This window comes from Choloepus didactylus, chromosome 2 (genome assembly GCF_015220235.1).
Source record: "Choloepus didactylus isolate mChoDid1 chromosome 2, mChoDid1.pri, whole genome shotgun sequence".
Taxonomy (NCBI): Eukaryota; Metazoa; Chordata; class Mammalia; order Pilosa; family Megalonychidae; genus Choloepus; species Choloepus didactylus.
In genome coordinates this window covers 246782722-246805475 of record NC_051308.1, presented here as the reverse complement: position 1 = coordinate 246805475, position 22754 = coordinate 246782722, and the positions used below count along the sequence as shown (strand labels likewise).

Here is a 22754-nt window from a genome sequence, read left to right as displayed (position 1 = left end):
GGGGGCTGGTTCACTGCAGGAGGAAACCAGATCGCATCACTCCCAGGTTCCTGACCAGCGGGAGGCCCCAGGGCGCCCCAAGCCTCACTGAGACCCCGTTTGGGAAGCACGGCCGGCACAGCATGGGGCCAGGACAGCAGGCACCAGCCCTTCTGCCTCATGCCAAAGTGGGTTGCTGCGTTACACTAAGAAAGCACATGGAGTACTAGGAGGGCTTCCAGTTTTATATTTTTTTAAGTGACCAAATCTAATAAAATGAAAAACAAGTTTACTAAAACAAATCCAGGAGACAATACAGGAAACAGACTAGAAAACCAAAACCCGGCCACACTGCCCGCCGTGGGTCCACCTGGCTGTGGGGGCGCTGGGCGGGCGCCAGGCGCGAGTCTGCCCTGCTCCACCTCTGAGAGGCGCCTCTGGGTCTCGTCTCCCCTGAAGGTTTCCGGAAGGCTGAGCCCGGGCCATCCGGTGGGCCCGGGGCCCCGCTGGCTCCCCGGCTGCTGCTGACCTGCCCGGGCTCCGGGCGTCACTCCTGCGCTATGCTCCGCAGCACACACTTGACCGTGTACGCAAAGGCTGCGAACCCCACGATGACAAACAAGTTCGCCAGCGCGCCTCCCAGCAGCCCGTGGTGCCGGTGGGCCTGCTGGAGCCCTGGGAGGTTGGGCCCGGCCACAGGCATGTGCCCGTTGAGGAGCGGGAGCCCGTTCCGGCCGTGGTGTGTCTCCCCGTCTGGAACCACATCTGGTAAGGGCAGGGTCTGGGGTCTGCTACTGAGTTCATCTTGTGCTTTCTGTTTTTGTTTAATTTCCTAAGAGAAAAGCAGCATGAAAAAAGGGTTGGCCTAAAACGGGAAAGTGGTTTTACGACCTGGAAGGTTCTCTCGGGAGCTAAAGATCACCAGGAAGGAAGCACCCGTCCCCTCCGATCCCCTCACCTTGACCCTCAGCCTGAGGCAGGTGCCTTCCGAACCTCATTTTACAGATCAGGGGACCAAGTGACCTGCCAAAGCCACCACGCCGGGCCTCACAGACATGATCACATGATCACTGAGGCCCTGACCACGGGGTCCCACTCGCCTGCCCCACCCCATCGCTGGGCCAACGCCTCCTGTGGCACCTGCTGTCTTACTGGCCCCCCAGAGCCAGGCGATGGCCAAGGAGGGGCCGCTCACTGCCACTGAGCCTGAAACCAGCCCCCCCCCGGAGCCCGCCGTCCCTCGGCATCACAGCTCACACGCTCTGGGCGCAGACCCTGGTGCTCTGCCACTCCCCGGGAGCCCCCACGAGCCCCAGGGGACACCTGCAACTTGGAGCCACACAGGGATGTTTTCTCTTTGGAAAGAATCGAACATGAAAGTGTTTTCAATGTGGAGAAAACAAGACGGATTTCCAACTTTCACTTTCTCACTTAAACAGACACTTACCTCCACAACTTCAGGAAATAGTTCACAAAAGACTTTGTCTTTTAAATTAAATGCTAAACTTTGCAAAGCCAGTTGTCTTTTCTAGGAAGAAAGAGAAGGGAAGTATCAGCTAGAAAGCTAATTTCAATTCTTTCAAAATTGCAAAAACACATACTTTCAGGGTCAAGGACTGCTGTTCTCTTGTCAGAGAAAGCACTTGAGTTTGTCCTTCATAACAAACTAATTCATATGTGTAAGAAAGCCTCATTTATCTTTCATTATCATCAATCAAGGACATTAAACTTGACCCCTACTTAAAAAAACAGAAGAAATACACACAAGTTAACCAGAAGGAAACCTCATCTTGCCGGCCCACGGGCCGCCAGCACAGGCCCGATGCTTCTCACGGTGCTGCGGCCGGAGAGCTGGCTGAGTCCAAGCTGGGGGCTGTGGAACTGCCCATCTTGGCCCCCAAAAGGCACACAGCCCACGGCCTGCTCCGGAGAGGTGGCAGCCGCTTGGACAGAAGGCTGCTCCCGCCCCTGGCACGTGGTACACCCCTGGCCTCACCGTGAAGTCCGAGGTCTCCACGCTGCCCAGCGTGGGGCCCTTCTCCACCATGAAGCTCAGGAGCCCGGTGAGGATGGTTGAGACAGACCATGCGGGATTCCACGTGTCTGGGTGGAAATCCGTGATGGAGAGACACAGCCTGCAAACAAGGGGCTCACTCAAAAGGAGCACAGACCCACTCCACGGGACCCACAAGTCCATGCAAAGGGCCTTACCTCGTATTACACTTAAATCTTCCATTGGGAGTTATCATATAAATACTAGGAGGTTTAAAAGGAAATTCTCTGGGAAAAATTAGTTTTCCATGATAATAGCCACCTATTCCAAAACAGAAAAAGCAAAGAGCCTGTCATTAGACGAACGTGACTCCTAGAGCTCTCAGCCCCGCCCAGCACCCCCCATGCCGACACCTGGCCCTGCACCTGAGCCCCACCCAGGCTCACAGGCCAGGCCCCGCCCGGAATCACTCCTTGGTGCCCACTCTGGCCACATCACCTGCTGACTGGCAGGCAGCGTGCCCCCACCTCCCACACCAAGCACCCTGGAGACAGCACAGGCCCGCGGGTGGCCATGGCCCACCTCTCCCGGACCCCAGCCTTCCCCCTCACACACCCACATTGAACTGAGGCCACCCCTCCCCTGACACCCCTTCCTGACACCCCCTCAAGGTCCCGATGTGGCAACCCCCTCGCTCCATGGCCCCTTTCTCTGCCTCCCACAGGCTGTACCCAGCAGCAAGCCAACACGCTGTGCCTTCCCCGACCTGGACCACAGCTGCCACCCCCCGGGGGCTCCGAGAGCTCCTCCTGGAGTCCGGCAATCACATCCCGGGGCTCCCCCTCTGTCCACTCTGCTCTCGGTATCTTTTAGGGCATCTCGTGCCAGCGACTCCTCAACCTGGGCCTCCTTGGAGGCAAGCTGCCGGAAGAGCTAAACCAACAGAAGGTGGCAGTGCTCAACGAGGTGAGTGGCTTACCCAGGGCAAATTCAGTTAAAGAAAAAAAGTAACTAATGGAGTTATACACACAGCACATTACTTACAATTTAGAAAAATATAAGAGAACTATGAAATTACATGCACAGACATATTTTCTTTTTATTTAATTGTGGTAAAATAAACATAAAAATCATTCTAACCATTTTTTGGTGAACTGACATTTAAGTACACTGACAATGTGTTTAACTTCAACCATTCATCTGGTTGCAGAACATTTTCACCACCTCAAACAGAAACGCCCATTTAGCAACAGCTCCCTGATCCCTCTGCCCCACCCTGGGAGCCGCTATTCGGCTTTTTATGGGGGCTCCTGGGCAATCTCTGCAGACATGCTCGTTCTTAGCACTTCAGATAACAGAAATCACACAGTATTTGTCCTTTTCATGTCCGGCTTATTTCATTCAACCTGATGTCTTCAAGGTTCACCCACACTGTAGCATGTACCAGCGCGTCACTTCTTTTTAGGGCTGAATAATATTCCACTGTATGGATGGACCACTTGCCATTCTTTTTTCCGTTCATCTCTCAGTCTTGGCTTGCTTCCACCTTTTGGGCTATCATGAATAACACTGCAACAAACATCAGTGTGCAGATATCTGTTCTAGTCCCTGCTTTCAATTCTTTTGGGCACATACCTAGGAACGGACATTCCAAGTCATACAGTAATTGTATGTTTAAATTTTTGAGGAACTGCCAAGCTGTTTTCCACAGCAGCTGCATCACTGTACATCCCACCAACAACGCATGAAGGTTTCTGTTTCTCCGCATCCTCACCAACATGCTCTTTTCTTTTTTTTTTTTTTTTTTAAATTAACAGCCCTCCTAGCAGGTATGAGCAAAGTGGCATCTCAACTAAGTGTTAACTTACAGTTCTTTAATGGTTAATAATGCTGAACATCTTTTCATATACTTATCGGTCATTTCGTGTATCTTCTTTGGAGAAATTTTTTTAAGTCTTTTGCCCATCTTTTAACTGGGTTGTTTTCTTTTTATGTTAAATTGTAGAAGTTCTTCATATATTCTAGCTATTAAATCCTTACCAGATAGATGGTTTCCAGATATTTTCTCTCATTCTGTAGGTTGTCTTTTCACTTTCTTCATAATGTCCTGTGATGAGCAAAAGGTTTAAATTTTGATGAGGTCCCATTTATCAAGTTTTTCGTTTACTGCTTGGGTTTAAGGTTCTGAAGATATTTCCCTATGTTTTCTTGTAAGAATTTTATAGTGTTAGCTCTTATATTTAGGTCGCTGATTCTTTTTTTTATTATTATTAGAGAAGTTGTAGGTTTACAGAACAATCGTGCATAAAATACAGAATTCCCATATATTACCCTATCACTAAAAGCTTGCACTGGTGTGGCACATCCGTTATAAGTGATGAGAGCACATTTTTACAGTTGCTGATTCATTTTGAATTAATGTTTGCATATGGTGAGAAGCAGAAGCCCAAATTCATTTTTTTTTTAATTTTATTTTGAAATAAATTCAAACTTACAGGAACAGTTGCAAAAACAATACAAACCTCATACACAGAACTCCAGCATAACCCGACCCCTTTCCCTGATACCCCGATCCACCAACTTTAACATCCTGTCACACCACCATTTCTTACTTTCCCTCCCTCCCCCCTCCCTCCCTATCATCCACCATCTATTGCTCTGTCTTCTGAACATATGAGAGGAGGCTGCACGCATCCTTGAACAAACAAAATTCACACATACATTTCCCATGAACAGTAACATTCTTTTATGCAATCCCATTAAGCGCAGCTAAGAAGTTCAAGAAATTCAACATTGATACAAAGCTTACATTTTATATTTCCTTTTTTTTTCCTTATGTCCCACCTGTGTCCCTTTGAGCCTCCTCTCTCCTCCATCCTCAGATCCCATCCAGGATCATCCTTGGCATTTAATTGTCATTGTCTATTTAGACTGTCTTTTTTTTTTCACTTGTGGAAACATATACAGCCTAAATCTTCCCATTCCAACCCCTCCCTAGCATTCCAATAGTGGGATTAATCACATTTAGAATGCTGCAATGCCATCACCTTCCCACCATCCATTACTATAAAATTCCCTTCACCCCAAACAGAAACCCTACACTCCTTTCTTAACTCCCCATTGCCCCTTCCCCCACTTCTCCTAACCCATACTCCACTTTTCATCTCTATGATCATATTATCTGATAGTTTCTTTGGGTTTACTGTGGGTCTTAAATTTAACCTCTTAAGTCTAATAACAATCTTGTTTTTCTTTGATACCAACTTAACTTCAATAGGACACACAAACTATGTTCCTTTACTCCTCCATTCCCCCACCTTTATGTAGTCCTTGTCAAAAATTACGTATTTTACACTGAGTTCAAAACCACTGATTTATCATTACAGTTTTATGTATTTTAGATCCTGTAGGAAGTAAATAGTGGAGTTACAAATCAAAAATACAGTAGTATTGGTATTTATATTTACCATGTGATCTTTACTGGAAATCTTTATTTCTTCACGTGGTTTCAGTCAATTGGTTAGTGTTCCTTCCTTTCAGCCTGCTCAATTCCCTTTAGCATTTCTTATAGGACTGATCTACTGGTGATGAAGTCCCTCAGCTTTTGATTATCCGGGAATGTTTTCATCTCCCCCTCATTTCTACCCTCCAGGTGTTTGGGAATTTTCTAAAGTCTCTGATGGTTACTGACTTCTATTTGTATTCCATTGTGGTCAGAGAATGTGCTTTGAATAAATTCAATTTTTTTTTTAAATTTATTGAGGCTTGTTTTATGTCCCAGCATATGGTCTATTCTGGAGAAAGATCTATGATCACTAGAGAAGAATGTGTGTCCTGGTGATTTGGGATGTAATGTTCTATATATGCCTGTTAAATTTCTCTATGTCTCTCTTTTCTTTGTTTTTCTGTCGGTAGGGCTCCGTTTAGTATCTGAAGTAGGGCAGGTCTTTTAATAGTAAAATCGCTCAGCATTTGTTTGACTGTGAAAAATTTAAGCTCTCCCTCAAATTTGGAGACCTTTGCTGTATAAAGTATTCTTGGTTGGAAACTTTTCTCTCTCAGAATTTTAAATACGTCATGCCACTGCCTTCTCGCCTCCATGGTGGCCGCTGAGTAGTCAGTACTTAGTCTTAAGCTGTTTCCTTTGTATGTGGTGAATTGCTTTTCTCTTGCTGCTTTCAGAACTTGCTCCTTCTCTTCAGTATTTGACAGTCTGATCAGAATATGTCTTGGAGTGGGTTTATTTGGATTTATTCTATTTGGAGTTCGCTGGGCATTTATGCTTTGTGTATTTATATTGTGTAGAAGGTTTGGGAAGTTTTCACCAACAATTTCTTTGAATACTCTTTCTAGACCTTTATCCTTCTCCTCCCCTTCTGGGACACCAATGAGTCTTAAATTTGGACGTTTTATTTTATCTATCGTATCCCTGGGATCCATTTCAATTTTTTTCCCCATTCTTTCTTTTGTTCTTTCATTTTCCGTTCTGTGGTCCTCAAGGACGCTGAGTCATTGTTCAACTTCCTCTAATCTTGTATTATGAGTATCCAATGTCTTTAATTTCGCCAACAGTTTCTTTTATTTCCATAAGATCTTCTATTTTTTTAATTTGCTCTTGCAATTTCTTCTTTATGCTCTTCTAGGGTCTTCTTTACGTCCTTTATATGCTGTGCCATGCTCTTCTTCATGTCTTTTATATCTTGTGCCATGCTCTTGTTTGACTTTAGTTCTTTGATTAATTACATCAAGTACTTGTCTCTTCTGATCTTTTGATTTGGGTGTTTGGGTTCTCCATATTGTCTGTTTTTATCATATGCTTTAAGATTTTCTGTTGTTTTTGGCCTCTTGGCATCTGCTTTACTTGATAGGGTTCTTTCAGGATCTATAAAATAACAATCTCTAATTTGTCAGATCCACAGCTTGGTGGCGTACACTTTCTCCAACTAACCAGCAGATGGCGTCCACGAGTCACCTAGTCCCCTCAAGTCCACTCTCCCCAACTTTGTCTTTGTGGTGTGTGGGGGTCTGATTCTTGCAGGGTTCAACTGGTGCACCAAGTTTGGGTGTGCTGTTGGTGCTGTCCACCCTGAATGTTGGGCATATGTCTGAGTGGTTAGGGAGGCAGGGCAGCTTTAATAATCAAACCTCCTAGGTGTTCCCGGAGATTTAAGGCTGTTGCAAGAGTCCAAGCCTTCACCTCAGTCCTGCCACAGATCATCTCTGCCGCTGACCCACAAGTCCCTGGCACTGGTGTAGGGTCCCTGGGATTTCCAAGTCGGTCCCCCTTCTCAGCTGTGCTCTTCCAGGACCCCTGCTGAGGGAAGGCTGCGCCACATCATAAGTGTGCGCTGGCCCTCCAGGGAAGCTCTGGGCCACTGGGCCGTGCAGGGGCATTCCCAGCCTGCTGTAAAGATGGTTGAATGGGGCGTGTTAACTTCCCCCTTTCCGCACAGCTCCGCCTTCCCAGCTCTGGGACAATTAACTGTGGGTGCCATGAAGGCCACTGTCCACGGCCGATACTGTGGCGTGTGAGCAGTGCTGTGGGAATCACTCCCTGTCACACTGGGTTTCTTGGCGCGGCTCTGAGCTGTGGGTCCGGCCCTGGGCGGGAGCGTCCGCTGCCCGCCAGGAAGATGGTTGCAAGGGATGTGGTTTCTTTCTCCTTTTGGCTCCCCTCTGCCCCCCTGGCCCCGAGACAATCAGCAGCAGGTGTGGGAAGGGGTATCCTCCATGCCAGACACCGAGGCGTTGGGAGAGCCCGCTTCTGCTGTGCTTCACTGTGCGGTTCTCACCGTTGTATTCACAATCAGTCCCAGGTTTTGTTTTTTTTTTTTTTTTTTAAAAGAACTAGTCCATCTCCAAACGCCAGCCCATGGTTTCCCCACACTGCAGCGTGGCTGTTGGACTTTCAGTCGGCTCACTCACTTGTTTCAGAATGCAGACTCCCAGTTTCACCAAATGCATGGTCCCTGTGGATTCAGCAGACCTTGTCTGGCTGGTGCATCGCTAGAACTGGTGTTCTGGGTCACTTTCTGGCTTTTATCTGGTATTTTTCACGAAGGTGTTTTTTGCCGTCTTACCTAGCCGCCATCTTGGGTTCTCTCCCAAATTCATTCTTTTGCAGGTGAATTCCAGTTTTCGCAGCGCCATTTGTTGAAGAGACTGTTCTTTCCCTGTTGAATGGACTTGGCACCCTTGTTGTAAATCAAGTGGCCATAAACGTGTGGCTTTAACTCTGGACTCTCAGTTCTATTCCAATGGTCTATAAGTCTACCCTTATGCCAGTTACCACAGTTTAATTCTTGTGGCTTTGCAGTTAAGTTTCGAAATCAGGAAGTGTGAGTCCTTCAAACTTTCTTTTGCAAAACTATTTTGGCTATTTCATATGAATCTGCTTTTCCATTTCTGAAAAAACAAAAAACAAAAACAAAAAAAAAAAACAGCTGCTGGAATTTTTACAGGGATTTAACTCAACCAGTAGATCACTTTAAGTAGCACTGACGGCTCCCTGACAATATTTAGTCTTCCACTCTGTGAACACAGGATGTCCTTCCACTTACTTAGTTCTTCTCTAATTTCTCTCGGCAGTTTTACAGTTTTCACTGTACAAGTCTTTTACCTCCTTGGTGAGATTAATTACTAGGTATTTTATTCTTTTAGATGCTATGTAAACAATTATTTTCTTGATTTCCTTTTCAGATTGTTCATTACTGGAATGTAGAAACCCAACTGCTTCTGCATGTTTATCTTTGTTGTATTCATTTATTAGCTTTAGTTGTTTTCTTGTGAATTCTTTGGAATTTTCTATGCATAAGATCTTATCATCTGTGGATAGGGATAGTTTTACTCCTTCCTTTCCAGTCTGGACACCTTCTGCTTCTTTGTTGTGCCCGACTGCTCTGGTTGGAGCTCCCAGCACAGTGCTGCACTGCTCGTGGTAACAGGAGGCATCCTCGTCTCGTTCCCGGTCTTTGAGGAAAACGTTCAATCTCATACTATTAAGTACGGTATTTGCTGTGGGTTTTTCATAAATGCCCTTTATCATGTTCAGGAATTTCTCTTGTATTCCTGGTTTTCTGAGAGTTTTGTCATGAAAGGATACTGAGTTTTGTCAAATACCTTTCCTACATCAATTGAGATGATCATGTGGCTTTTTTCCTTCATTCTATTAATGTGGTGTATTACACAGATTTTCTTATCTTGAAACACCTTTGCATTCCTGAAATAAATCCCACTTGGTCATGGTGCATCATCATTTTACTGCTGAGTTTTGACAGTTTGCTGCATTCTAGATGTTTTTTTCAGATGGGTGGTTGGAACATTTTTCCCCCCAAGTTTCTTTTCATCCTCTTCACAGGGTCCCTTGCAAAACAAAAGCTGTTAATTTTGCTGAGGTCCAGTTCACCAATAACCCTTTCACGGAGCTTTTGGTGTCAAATAAAAAATGTGAACTAGCACTAAAATCCCAAAGATTTTGTTTCTTCTGTGAAAGTTTTACAGTCTTTCATTTGACACCTCGGTCTGTGATCCACCTTGAGGCCATTTCTGCCTGCGGGTGGGGTGGACAGCCACCTGCTCCGGCATCATTTGTGAAGCAGGCCTCCCGCTTGTGCACCACTGTCAGAAACCAGCGTGCGGGCGTTTCTGGGTTCTCCATGCCATCCCACTGACCTGCGTTTCTGACCTTTGCAAATTCCAGTCCTGATGATTGCAGCTTTGGAGGAGGCCTTGGAATCAGGTAGACTGATTCCTACCACTTGATTCTTCATTTTGACGTTTTAGTGATTCAAGTTCCTTTGCCTTTCCACATAAATTTCGAATAAGCTTGTCTACATTTACAGAAAATGTTGGGGTTTCAGTAGGACTGCTTAGGACCTACAGATGAATCTGGGAAGAATTCTAAAGCAATACTTCTATGAGGGGATGACTGGCATGCTCGGAGAACACCTGTGGACACCTGCCAGGAGCCAGAACAACAGGCACGGAGTGCACTGAGCAGAGAGGCAGCAGCAGGCCAGGCCAGGGCAGGGCAGGGCCAGCAGTCAGGAGAAGGCTGGGGAGGGCGGGGCTGGGACCCAGGGGTCAGAGCACTTCAGTAAGGAACCAAGAGTCAGCAGCACCAGATACTGCAGAGGTCAAGAGACTGAGGACTGAGAATGGCAGTGGCTAGGGGCCCCGTGGAGACCCTGATGAACACACACCAGTAGAGGACAAGAGCAGCCGACAGGCGGAGAGGGAGGCCTGCGGCTGGGGCGGGGGGCTGGGGGTGGCCGCGCGTGCATCCTGCTGCTGCAGTGAGTCTGGCCAGCAGTGAGGAGGAAAGGAGAGGAAAAGGTAAATGAAGACAATCTGAGGGGCAGGACCAGCAGAGAAATACACAGGTGAGGGAGGAGACACCTCCTGGGGCAAGGACACTAGACTGGAGGGAACAGGGCGGCACAGTGACAGGGTCAGTTCTGGACAAGGAGGCACCTCCTTCCCAAGTCCAGACAATCAAGACTATCCCGGCAGGGCACACCCAGGATGGGGCAGGCCCCAGGTGGGAGATGGAGCCATGGGGAGAAGGTCCCAGAGGACAAGGGCTACAGGGCCTCCGCCCGCCATTGCCTCGGCTCTCCCTGCTGCACCCGGCCCAGGCGTCCAAGCTTGTCACCAACGGCACCTCAGCCACCCACAGCCCTGACTGGTTTTGCTGTTATTGGGGGGTGCTTGGTTACAGAATTAGTATATGTTCACTATTTCTTCAGAAAAAAGCCAGCCATGACCTCACTTGCTAGATAAAGATAGCCTGTTTGGTTGTGGTGTATATTCTTCAAGTTAGTTACAAACCTTTAAGTATTTAGTAAGCATTTTTATATTACACAAACTGCTTTGAGCCCTCAGCCGACAGTGTGGCCTCTGATGGTGCACTGGCGTCCGTCACACACGCACACGCCCAAGTGCATCAGCCGCTGGCCCTCCTGCTGTGCCTTTCAGATGCCCCCAATGTTCTGTTCTAACTAGCGTATCTCTGCACTCTCCATTCTGGAGGAACTGGGACTGCCAGGCCAAAGGCTGTGAGTCTGGCTTTGGCTGAACTGCCTTTGAGAGAACTTGGCCTTTCGAATTTTTAACTGCTCCACAACTCTCTTCTGGCCACCCAGAAGAGAACTGTCGCCAACATAAATCTCAGGCAAAGTGTGTGTTGGCAGACACGTGAGCCACTCTGGCCGCCTAGAGCCAGGGCCCGCAGCCTGGAGGGCTAACGCACACTGCCTGGCCACTGCTCTGCCTGGGGCCACCCTGTCAGGGACCACTGCCCGCTGCCCAGGGCTGGTCCGTCCCCGCTGGAGCAGCCACCTCAGACCTGGTGACAGACGGGCAGCTCCAAAGGTCCCTCTGTCCCTGACACATTCTGGTCACTGGAGGTAAGGCCCCCTGGCCAGGCCCTGAGGGCAGCAGGAGAGCTGGGGCACTGAGACCACTTGGGGCCGACATGACCTTTCACCTCTCCCAGCCCCAGATGCCTGGTCTACGCAGGGGCCAGTGTGACGGGGCAGCCCTCGAGGGGCAGCCTGGCGTTCCTCTGGGTCTTGCCGGCTGCCTCTTACTCCATGTACCCCAATCTGCTGTTCCCCGGCGTAGCCCCTGGCGTCTGAGGCTGGTAAAACACTGATACTTAAGAGAGGGTCCCTGAAGATCCAGACACAACAGCAAAACCAAACCGTGAGCAAACATGTCTAGGACCTGGAGAAACGCAGATGATTCCAAATGAACCCAGTTTAACTTAAACAGCCCTGAAACAGAAAAACTGTTATTTACAAATGGAAGACGCTGAACGACAAGGTCTATCCCGAACATACAAACGGCTTCTGGTCTTTCTAACTCAGAGCGAGAGACTCACCTTCATAAGGAGTCATTTCAGGGCCTCGGACAACGTAGTGCCTGGGGAAAGAAGAAAATCACTCGGCATTTGGGGACAGCCAATTCTCCAAAATTAGAGTCCCTCCGAGCCTGGAATTGTAGAGCACACCCCAACTAGACACTCACAGCCCGCAGGCGGTGAAGATGAGAGCAATCAAGGCCGGACAGCAGCACCAGCCAGGTGAGGCCTGGGTGCTTTCCCACTAAACACCCAAGGAGCTCCTACTCTCCACCCTCTAACGGCAACCCAGATGCGAACAAAACTTAAAACCTCATGATACAGTCTCGAGACATACACTTTTCAACGTGACAGGACGTGACGTACACAGGCTGAGACAAAGAATGCTGTGGCGGAGGCCCTGAGCCCCTGGTTTCCCTGTAACCGGACTCCTGGAAAAGACCTTGGAGCAGATGTCCTCAAACACAGGAGCAGGAGAGCCCAGGTCCTCTCACAGGCCACCCCCAGGTGGGCCCACGTGCCTCAGGCCAGGAGCACAGCCCCCTCCCACAACACAACCAAACAAGACTTCGGGCTGGATGCAAAGAGAGCTTTGGGCGTTACGCATTTCCAAACAAAACAGAAAAACACAGAGAAGAAAGCAAAACTAACCAGAAATTCCAGAAACCAAACATAGCTGCAAACACTACTCCAAACACCTCTGCCCTGGACACAGACATGCACCCCGTTTTAACACTGAGGGGCTGGTGCAGGACCTGCCACCTCCCAGCTGCCTCCACACGCCAGGCCCCGGACAATCGAGGCGCTTACAGCTCACTCAGAAACACAGCCTTAATTTGTTACTGCTCCCAACTGAGCCAAACCCAAGAAAACACGCCCAAGTCTTCTTTCTGACGCAGCCCAGGCAGCCCTCGGTGGGCAGAGAGCATCGGGGACCATGCGACTCGGCGGGCAGGGCCTGTAGGCCCGCAGTTGACCCAAACAGCTAAAGGGCAAGCTGACCACCCAGGCTGTGGGTGTCCTCTTCCCTTTTGCTGATTTTGTTTCATGTCCTTTTGCAGCAAATCTCAGTCGCGTGTATGACCACGTGCTGAGTCCCGCGAGTCCTAGCAAATCATCAAACCTGGGGGAGGTCTTGGGGACCCCCCACACACACACACCCATGCGGGAAGGGGCTCTCCACAGAACAAGGATGTGACTGTGAATCAGCAAAGGTCCGCAGCCCGAGAAGCCATCCCTCTCTCTGCAAACTACATCCTGGGTCCACATTTGCCTTTCTGTCACTTGGGGTGGGGAAGGGTCTGGACAGGGCTCTCTCACCCACCCTGGGTCCCTCCACCTTCCCGAGGCTGTGCCCTTCTCTGTAAACGAAGACAGTGACCTGCACCATGAAACATCTGTCTAACCTGAAAAATGATTCTTGTAAACTCTGGTAAATCTTTTTCTGGAATTACTAAATATCAAAATTTGTAACATCTCTGGACATCCTCACCTGGACTGGTGTTGATGTTGTCACAAACACTGGGACTGGCAGTTTGATGTGCTGAGCCCTCGAGCACGGGACTTGCCCTTATGAAGCTCATTACCACAAAGGAGAGTTTAAACTTGCATGTAATGGTCCCTAAGGGTCTCCCCCTGAGTACCTCTTTGTTGCTCAGATGTGGCCCTCTCTCTCTCTAACTGAGCCATCTCGACAGGTGAACTCGCTGCCCTCCCCCCTACGTGGGACCCGACTCCCAGGGGTGTAAATCTCCCTGGCAATGCAGAGTATGACTCCCGGGGATGAATGTGGACCCGGCATCGTGGGACTGAGAGTATCTTCTTGACCAAAAGGGGGATGCAAAATGAGACGAAATAGTTTCAGTGGCTGAGAGATTCCAAATGGAGTCGAGAGGTCACTCTGGTGGACATTCTTATGCACTATATAGATAACACCTCTTAGGCTTTAATGTATTGGAATAGCTAGAAGTAAATACCTGAAACTACCAAACTCCAACCCAGCACTCTGGACTCCTGAAGACAATTATATAATAATGTAGATTACAAGGGGTGACAGTGTGATTGTGAAGACCTTGTGGATCACACCCCCTTTATCTAGTGTATGGATGAGTGGAGGAATGGGGATAAAAACTAAAGGACAAATGGGGTGGGATGGGGGGATGATTTGGGTGTTCTTTTTTCACTTTTATTTTTTATTCTTGTTCTGGTTCTTTCTGATGTAAGGAAAATGTTCAGAGATAGATTGTGGTGATGAACGCATAACTATGTTATCATACTGTGGACAGTGGATTGTATATCATGGATGATTGTATGGTGTGTGAATGTATTTCAATAAAACTGAATTTAATAAAAACAAACAAACAAACAAACAAAAACACGTAACATCTCTCAAGCAAAGAAAAGCATTAGCAAAGCTGGAAGCCACGGTCGTCCCGCAGAGGTGCGCACAGTCCTGCGTGAGCGGCCCTGAGAATGTTCACAAGGCACAGACCACGTGCGCCAGCCCAAGGGCCAAGGGGCACCTGCTCCAGGCCAGTCCCAGTGTCGGCAGGGAGGGCAGGGGCCAGCACCACTCACAGCGTAAAGCAGCAAAGGCAGAGGGGAGCCCGGAACTGCCACTTCCCTCCAAGTGCTAGACCCTGGAGGAGTAACAAGCCCCCCCTGCCACCCACCCACGGGCCCTGCAGGCTCTATCCCTCCAGGAAGACGTCTCGGCCCAGCCCCAGCATAAATAAAGCAGAACCCTGCTCTGTCCCGAGTGCCATCGTTACGAAGAAGACCAGAGCGTGTCCAGCAGTCCATGCCAGTGTCCACTCATACCTGAGGAGGGCGCAGGGCCTCACACTGCCCCGTGACCAGACACCAAGCCCAGCAGCCAGGGGAGAGCACCATGGGTGCATGCGAGGGGCCGCAGAGCAGAGCCTTACCACTCGAGAATGTTGGAAGGCAGGGGCTCGGCACAGATGTAAGGCACAGGGTCTTTCTTGATGCGGAGGTAGTCCTGCTTCAGCCTCTGGGTGGCGGTCGTCGGCGCTCTCTTACCGCTGTTGCTGCTCATCTGTCAACAGCAAACACTCAGGTTTACCGAGGAGATGCGGCTCCCACAGCCTCCCTCGCCCGGGGCACCCCTGCTGCCACACCCTTTGCTTTACTTTCTGTGGGCCCTGACCCTAATGTACACATTTCGCCCCTCATCCAGGGCTGACACCTGAAGTTCCCAAAGACTTGCCACGCTTTACCCACACACCCAGACACCAGCAGGTCTCACCTTTTCTTCTCCTTCTGTCCTGGCACAACCTTCATGTTGCAACACACACTGGCTGCATCCTGAGCACCCAGCCCAGAGACAGAGATGAAGAAAACCTGGAGCCCACCCCAACCAAGACGGCGGAATAGGATGCTCAGGACTCCAGTCCCCAGAAGCTGTGAACAACCAGCAAGAACTGGTAGAAACATCCTTCTCTGGCCTCCAGAATCAGTTAAAGGACTGCAGTAACAGGGAAACACCAAATCCAGGAAAAGCCTACTTAAAAGAGGGATTTTCTGGCACCCCGGCTGGCACCCACCCAGCCCTCACAGTCTCAGCAGAGTGACCCAGCTGCCCAGAGGGAGCAGAGCGGCCCTCGTGCACATGCTGGGGGCACGTCTGTCTGCCCCAGTCTGTCTGTGGAGCCTGAGGGACTCGCCGTCGCAGAACCTGCCCTGGGTGTGAAAGGCAGCTCACCAGGCTCTCCTGAGGACGCTGGGGGTGCAGCCAGGTCGAGCTGCCTGGGGCAGGGGGTGGCTGGCGTAGGGCACACATGCAGGGCCCGGGCATAAGGAAGCTATTTCTGAGGGAAGAGGGGACATCCTTATCCCTGCGAGCAGGAGAATTCGCAGGGCCCCACGTGCATACACAAGACGAAGGACCCGGGAGGCCCCCGCGCTTTCACCTCAACTACTCTCTAAAGTCATTGTAGGAACAATCTCTGAAGGAGAGCACTGATCAATCCAAAAAGACTGGGAAAGATGTTTTCTTTCTTCTTCTTCTTCTTTTGTCAGCTCTGGGCATTCCAGGAAAGCCCTGTCATAACATTAGCTGGATACAAGCTTAAGGCACAGATGCCTCAGAACCTAAATTCCAGCAATATACATTAAAGTATCAAAGTGTCCGAGTTTCAACAAAAGATTACAAAACATACACAGAAACATGAAGTGATGGCCCAGGCAAAAGAGAAGATTAAAGCACGAGAAACCATCAATAAGGAGGACAAGATCTGGGACATTCCAGTTACAGACTTAAAAAAAAACAGTCCTAAATATGCTCAAAGAGCCCAAAGTAAACAGAAGCAAAGAATTAATGGAAATCAGAAAAACAAGACACAGACACAATAGAGATGGAAATTATGATAAGGAACCAGAGCTGAAGACCACAGTAACGGAAATTAAAAATTCCCTAGAAGGGTTCCATAGCAGATTAGAGCTGGCAAAAGAAAGAATCAGAGAACCTGAAGATAAGACCATTGAAATCATCCAGTCTGAGGAAGAGAAGGAAGAAAAAATGAAGAAAAGTGACCAGAGCCTGAGGGACCTATGGGACACCATTAAGTGTCTCAATATATGCTTGTGGGAGTCCCAGAAGGAGAAAGAGAGAAAAAGGGGCAGAGAGAATATTCAAAAATAATAATGGCTGAAAGCTTCCCAAATTTAACCAAAGACACAAATATACACATCCAAGATGCTTAACAAACTCCAAACAGGATAAACTCAAATAGACTCACTCCACACTATGTTATAATCAATCTGTCATATTTCAAAGACAAAGAGAAAATTCTGAAAGCCACACAGAGAAGCAATGTGTCAGACACAAGGGAACTTCGATAAGATTAAGTGCCATTTTTCCAACGGAAACCATGGAGGCAAGAAGGCAGTAGGAAGATATAGTTTAAAGCCCTGAAAATAAACAACTCCCAACCAACAATTCTATATCCAGCAAAAGTGTCTTTCAAAAATGAGGAAAAGATTAAGACGTTCCCAGATAAACAAGAGCTGAGGGAGTTTGTCACCACTGGACCTGCCCTCCAAAAGATGCTAAAGGGAGCTCTGAGGGTTTAAGGAAAGGACAACAGAAAGAGATCGAAACCTCATGAAGAAATAAACATCTCTGGTGAGGTAATGACATGGGTAAATATAATGCCAGGACTGCTGTATTTCTGATTTGTAAATCACACTTGCCCTACAAAATCTAAAGGGCAAATGCATCAAATGTAATAATAAGTCGATAGTTTTAGAATCATAACATATAAACATGTAATTTGTGAAAAGAATTAACCAAAGGTGAGAGATCTTTGGAGAAGAAGTATGGAAGCAGAGCTTGTATAAGCTATTGAAGTTGTTAAGTTGGTATAAAACCAAATGAAACTGTTACACACTAGGATGTTACATTTAAGCCCCAAGGTAACCACAAAGAAAACACATGCTCACAGAGACTGAAAGGACAGGTTACCAGGGGTGGGGGACAAGGGCAATGGGGAGGTAACACAAAATGAGTGTTTCTGTTTGGGGTGAAGGGGTGGTGGGGAGGGCACCGCAACTGTGTGTTGCGGGACACTGATTACGTGCTTCAACTTGGCGGGCCTGGGCCAGGGGACCGGATCCGCCCCTGGGGAGGGTGGTGGGCACGGGCGACAGCGCCCTCCACAGCCCCCCAGGCCTGGGAAAGTGAGGCCGGAGGCAGGCCCCATTTCCTCACCCAAAATACCACCGTTAGGGGAGGCTTGCCGGAGGGAACCGCCTTTTCCCCACCCCCTTATCTTGCCCGGACACTCCCCGTTGCCAGTGCAACTCCCATCACCACCAGTGCGCATACATTGTTGCCAGACACCGTTGCCAGAGCAACTCCCGCCCCTTTTCAAACAACCTCCGTGCTCTCTTAGAACCAATCCTAACCTCCGCACCCTCTCAGAACCAATCCTAGCCTTTATCCCCTCAGCATTGGCTTGTAACAACCCCCGCCCTCTATGCCAGCCTATATAACCTGTGCTCACCCCTAATAAACTCTCTTGGCTTCTTCACCCTCAAAGAACCGTGTCCTGCCTGTTCCTTCTCGCCGCCCTCCACACCTTGCACGCCTCCGCCGGGGACCGGGCCCAGTCCCCCGCCTCGCCCTCGCCTCCGGGAAAGAGCCCCCGCCGCCGGTACCCTCCGAGCAACGCCGAGAGCCGAGGGTTCAGCAACCGGCCGCCCCCCCCCCAGATAAATCAACTGCGACCGCAGTGTGTGACTAATCCTACCAAATGGTGTGTTTGGGAGGGGTTGGAACAGGGAGATTTATGATGTTTATGTTTCCATAATAAAGAAACAGAAAGAGGAACTAAAGAGATGATGAAAATCAAGTGCAATATGTGATCCTGGATGGCATCTAAGAATGGAGAAGAAAAGGCTCAAAAGAACATTATTCAGACATAAGAAAAAACTGGAATGTAGAGTGTAAGCTTTATAAAAACGTTAAATTTCTTGAACTCGATAACCGCCCTTAAGGTGAAGTGAATTAATATACTCGTTCAAAGGAAATGTACCTGGAAGGATCATGTGCGGGACACTGATTACGTGCTTCAACTTGGCGGGCCTGGGCTGGGGGACCTGATCAGCCCCTGGGGAGGGTGGTGGGCACGGGCGACAGCGCCCTCCACAGCCCCCCGGGCCTGGGAAAGTGAGGCCGGAGGCAGGCCCCTTTTCCTCACCCAAAATAACACTGTTAGGGGAGGCTTGCCGGAGGGAACCGCCTTTTCCCCACCCCCTTATCTTGCCCGGACACTCCCCGTTGCCAGTGCAACTCCCATTACCACCAGTGCGCATACATTGTTGCCAGACACCGTTACCGGAGCAACTCTCGCCCCTTTTCAATCAACCTCCGCGCCCTCTCAGAACCAATCCAAGCCTTTAACCTCTACAGCTACCCCGCCCTCTAAACGCCCGATATAAGCTTGTACTCTCCCCTAATAAACTCTCTTGGCTTCTTCACCCTAAAAGAACCGTGTCCCGCCTGTTCCTTTCTCGCCGCCCTCCATACTTTGCACGCCTACGCCAGGGACCGGGCCCAGTCCCCCGCCTCGCCCTCACCTCCGGGAAAGAGCCCCCGCCGCCGGTACCCTCCAAGCAATCCTGAGAGCCTAGGATTTGGCAACCGGCCGCCACCTCCCCCCCCCAGACGAGTCAACTGCGACCGCAATCATGTGTTCAAGGAGTACGCAGTGGGCAACCTGCTCTCAAATGTTCAGAAAACACACAGATGATGGCTGGCTGGCTGGATGACAAACAGAAGGATACGGAAAAGGTGGCAAAATGTTCAAATTGGTGGATCTGAGAATCTGGGGGGTGGGTGAGAGGGATGGAGTTCTCTATAGGTGTTGGTATTGTTTTTGCAACTGTCCTGTAGGTTTTGATTTATTTCAAAATAAAAAATTAAAGGGAAGGAAAACCTGAAGTCTCTTCTCTGCCCTCAGAGGAAAAAGAAAGACATGGGATTTTAAGGGGAGGGGGCCTAGACGAGGTGGCTGAAGCCTCCCGGGCGCTGTGCCCATCAGGCCACCGAAGGGGTGCTCACACCAGGAGACCAGCACACCCCCGAGGCCTCCACCCCAGAAGCTGCAGCTAAACTTTTACCACAACCCCTGCCGACAAGTCAAAGGTGCAAGGGCAGCACGGGAGCCTCTCTTTCCACGGGTGCAGAGATGGTGACCCTTGAAAGACTCCGGCATCCGTGGGACAGGAGGGGCTGCAGGTGAACCGACGGCAGCCTGAGAGAGTGTGGTGGGCTCGGGGACAGGGTGGACCGCTGCCCAGGAGGCAGCAAGGGCAGAGTGGCCAGGGATGAGGCTGGGCAGCGGAGCACGTCTCGCACTCCAGGTGCTCAGCCCGGCCAGGTTGGAAGCCGAGCCTAAGTCGAGGGCGGGGGCCAGGAGCAAGGTGGTGTCATCAAGAGAATGGACAGGTGCATGCATCAACGACCCCAGGGCCCCTCTGTTATGCTTCAGAGGCTGAGTGGGAGAACAGAGAAGGAGGGAAGAGGACCCCCCACTCCCATATAAACCGAAATAGCTCCATCTCAATCTGTTTTACACCCTGGAGTTTTTTACAATTTAAAACAGAAAGGCACAAGGGTTCTGCTACTAAAGATAAAGCATAAAGAGCACTGGCCTAAAACATTAAGAGAGCGGGAGCCGCGCAGGGATGTGCAGGGAGGGCCGGGGGAGAGGAGGGGCTGAGATCCGAGCTGGAGCTGTGGCCTGCAAGGAGGGGAGCCAGCCCTGGACAGGCCCACGCACCTCCTCCTGCCCCCCCCGTGTCCCCAAGCCCTCTCACCACCTGCCCTCTGGCCCAGCACTTTAAGGATCACAGTGCTGGACACTGGCGGCAGGGTCTCCGTCCTGATCTCCCAGCCTGCACTCACCTGCTCACCCCCTCCCTGAACCAGCTGCTCCTCACCTTGGCCTCAGGGCCTGGGCACACTCACTCACCCTTTCACTCCCCGCTCCTCAGAGCAGTCTCCTGGACTCTGGCCCCTCAGCCTGGTTTATTTCCCCTCAGACACCCTTTGCCAGCAGCCTGACGAGGGTCTTCCCCACCAGAACATCAGCTCTTTAGGGCCAAGGGCTGGGCTGGACGCTCCTCATCCTCAGGGCGTGCAGGGAGCGCACTCCACCGGGCACCCGGAGAAGCCCACCATGCTGCCGACCCTGCTGCCAGGGCCGGAGCCTCCTTCGCCCCCACTCGGGACCTCGTTACTTTCCGTTTTAACTTCCACAGCAGCCCCCCAGCTCCCAGTCTCTTTCATTCACTCTGTCTTGTACCCTGAAGTCAGGTCAACTTTTTCAATGCAGTCTGATCATCCCAGTCCCCTCAAGGCTCTTCAGCAGTCCCCATCACCACGGCATAAATGTCAACGCCTCCACCAGCCTGCCAAGGTCCTCTAAGCAGCAGCCCTGGCCAGCCCTTGAAGGGTCCAGGCCACTCGCCAAAGCCCCAACCCACGCCTTCTCTTTCTCTTCGCCCAGGGTCTACCGGTGGAAGATTCACCCAGGCCCCGCTGGCCTGGCTGGGGCCACCTCCTCTACAGGGGCTCTTCTGCCGGCACCAGGAGCGGTGCCCCCACAGCTGGGAACACAAAGTCCGCAAGCAGAATCACCACCAGGGCTGCTTCTCTCTTTGAAGATTTCACCCTGGAGTTAACAAGCCTCTGCCATATGCAAAGTAACTCACCAGAAAATTCAAACGGACTGGGTGCTCGGTGAAAACTGATGGACAAGTCACACAGACAGTAAACAAAGTAGATCCTGCCTGGTCAGTCATGGACAGACTTTTCTCTCATCCCTGCTTTCAGAAGCGTAATCTTTTAAACCACATTTACGATTCCGCTAAGCTCCTCAAGAGAGAAAGGCTCCCCCTCCAGGGCCTCGGAACAGTTCTCTCGAGCCCCCACCAGAGGACCCCAGGTGAGATGCTTCTCCTAGTTTTCCCCATCCAGACCTGACAGTAGGAAGGAGAGATGCCCAAAGGAACTGAAGTGTGAACACAAAGAGACCACAGCACACACAGTGACAGCGCAGGGTCCCAAGACTCCAAACAGAGGAGGGGTGTTCCCCAGGGTGACCCGAGAGCTGACCAGAGGGGTGCAGCAGAAAACTTTTGACCCCGGCTCGCCCTCCCCTGGGCTCAAGTTAGCCACGTTGAGGTGGACGTCTCGCCCCTGCTCCCTGACTCTGAGTGCACGGAGCTCGGGCAACAGCCTGGCCTGACACCTTGGCCTCAACAGTCAGGTGGGCACATGACTTTCATGGAAGTCTCCCCTTCTCCATCAGAACTGCTTCACAGATTGGATGGAGGCCAAGGCCAGACAGAGGGGCCCCCCCACCACTCAGCCGGCCTGAAAACAGCACTGCCACAGAGGTCAGCAATGCCAGGAGGGACCCAGTCACTGACTGCAACATCTACGCACCCAGCTCCACACTGGCCTTGGCAGTTCCCTGCTGCTGGAGCCAGATCACACTGAGTGTCACTCAGCTGCAGGGAGAGGCTGTGCGGTAAACCACTGACACTTCAGCGTACCCTGAGCTGCCTTCCCAGCTGGACCATGGCCTCCCAGAGGCAGAGCTCTTGCTACTCTCTCTTTGGCTGTCTCCTCTTTGGCCCCAGCTGGGAACTGGATCTGAGGTAAACAGACACTGCTGACTGACTCCGATGGAAAGGGAAGCTAGAGGGTTCCACGTGGTCAGAGGCCCAGAGAATGCAGGAAATCAGCAGACTTGGGAAGGGAAGAGGGCACTGAAGGCCGGCAACGGGGGGGTCAGGGCTGCCGCTTCCCCTCCTGTCTCAATTTCCTGGCGGCTACCACCCCGCGCACACTCGTTTTGGGTCGGGATCTGTGCAGCAGTTGGAGGGTCCAACTGTTCCGAGAGGAAGCGGCGCCGGGCTCAAAGCAGACCCCCACCCCCGCCCCCCAGGGCGCCCCAGGGTGTCTTCAGAGCCGAGATCGACGCGAACTCGCCCTGGAAGTACCTGCAGGTGTCCCAGCTAAAGGGAAGCCTCTTTCTCAGGGGCCCCAGGCGGTGGGGCCGCCCAATCCCCCAAGAGTCAGCGACCCAGTCCGGCCCGGCGCCGCCGCAACCGACCTCGGGCTCCGCGCACCGACGCTCCCGGCCCGGCGCCCCCGCGCCCCCCGCCGGCTCCGGGGGAACTGACGAGCCGCCCGAGGCCCGGCGCAGGCCCCCCGCGCGCGCTCACCTCTCCCCGTCGCCGCGCGTGGGCCGCCGCCGCCGCCGCGCCCAGGCTCGCCGTGGCCGAGGCCGGAGCAGGCTGCGGAGAGTCGGGCCCGCGCCGGAGAAAGCCGCCGCCGCCGCCGTGCCGGGACCGAGCCCACCGCCCCCGCCGAACAGCCGCCGC

The 22754-nt window shown here is 51.0% G+C and overlaps 1 protein-coding gene across 2 annotated transcripts; it reads right to left on the bottom strand.

Annotated features, from left to right (window-relative positions):
* Window positions 1–203: 203 nt before the first annotated feature.
* UBE2J2 (ubiquitin conjugating enzyme E2 J2) lies at window positions 204–22745 on the bottom strand. Of its 2 annotated transcripts, none has more exons than XM_037828747.1 (7): window positions 22596–22745; window positions 14762–14892; window positions 11856–11896; window positions 2191–2293; window positions 1976–2114; window positions 1427–1507; window positions 204–811 (listed from the first exon to the last, which is right to left on the bottom strand). In XM_037828747.1, exons 2-7 carry the CDS (start codon window positions 14890–14892, stop codon window positions 527–529), a joined length of 780 nt encoding a protein of 259 aa, XP_037684675.1. In that variant the 5' UTR covers window positions 22596–22745; the 3' UTR covers window positions 204–526. The 2 variants fall into 2 exon arrangements, with proteins under 2 accessions (XP_037684675.1, XP_037684676.1); XM_037828748.1 differs by lacking the exon at window positions 22596–22745 and adding an exon at window positions 15103–16118.
* Window positions 22746–22754: the final 9 nt, after the last annotated feature.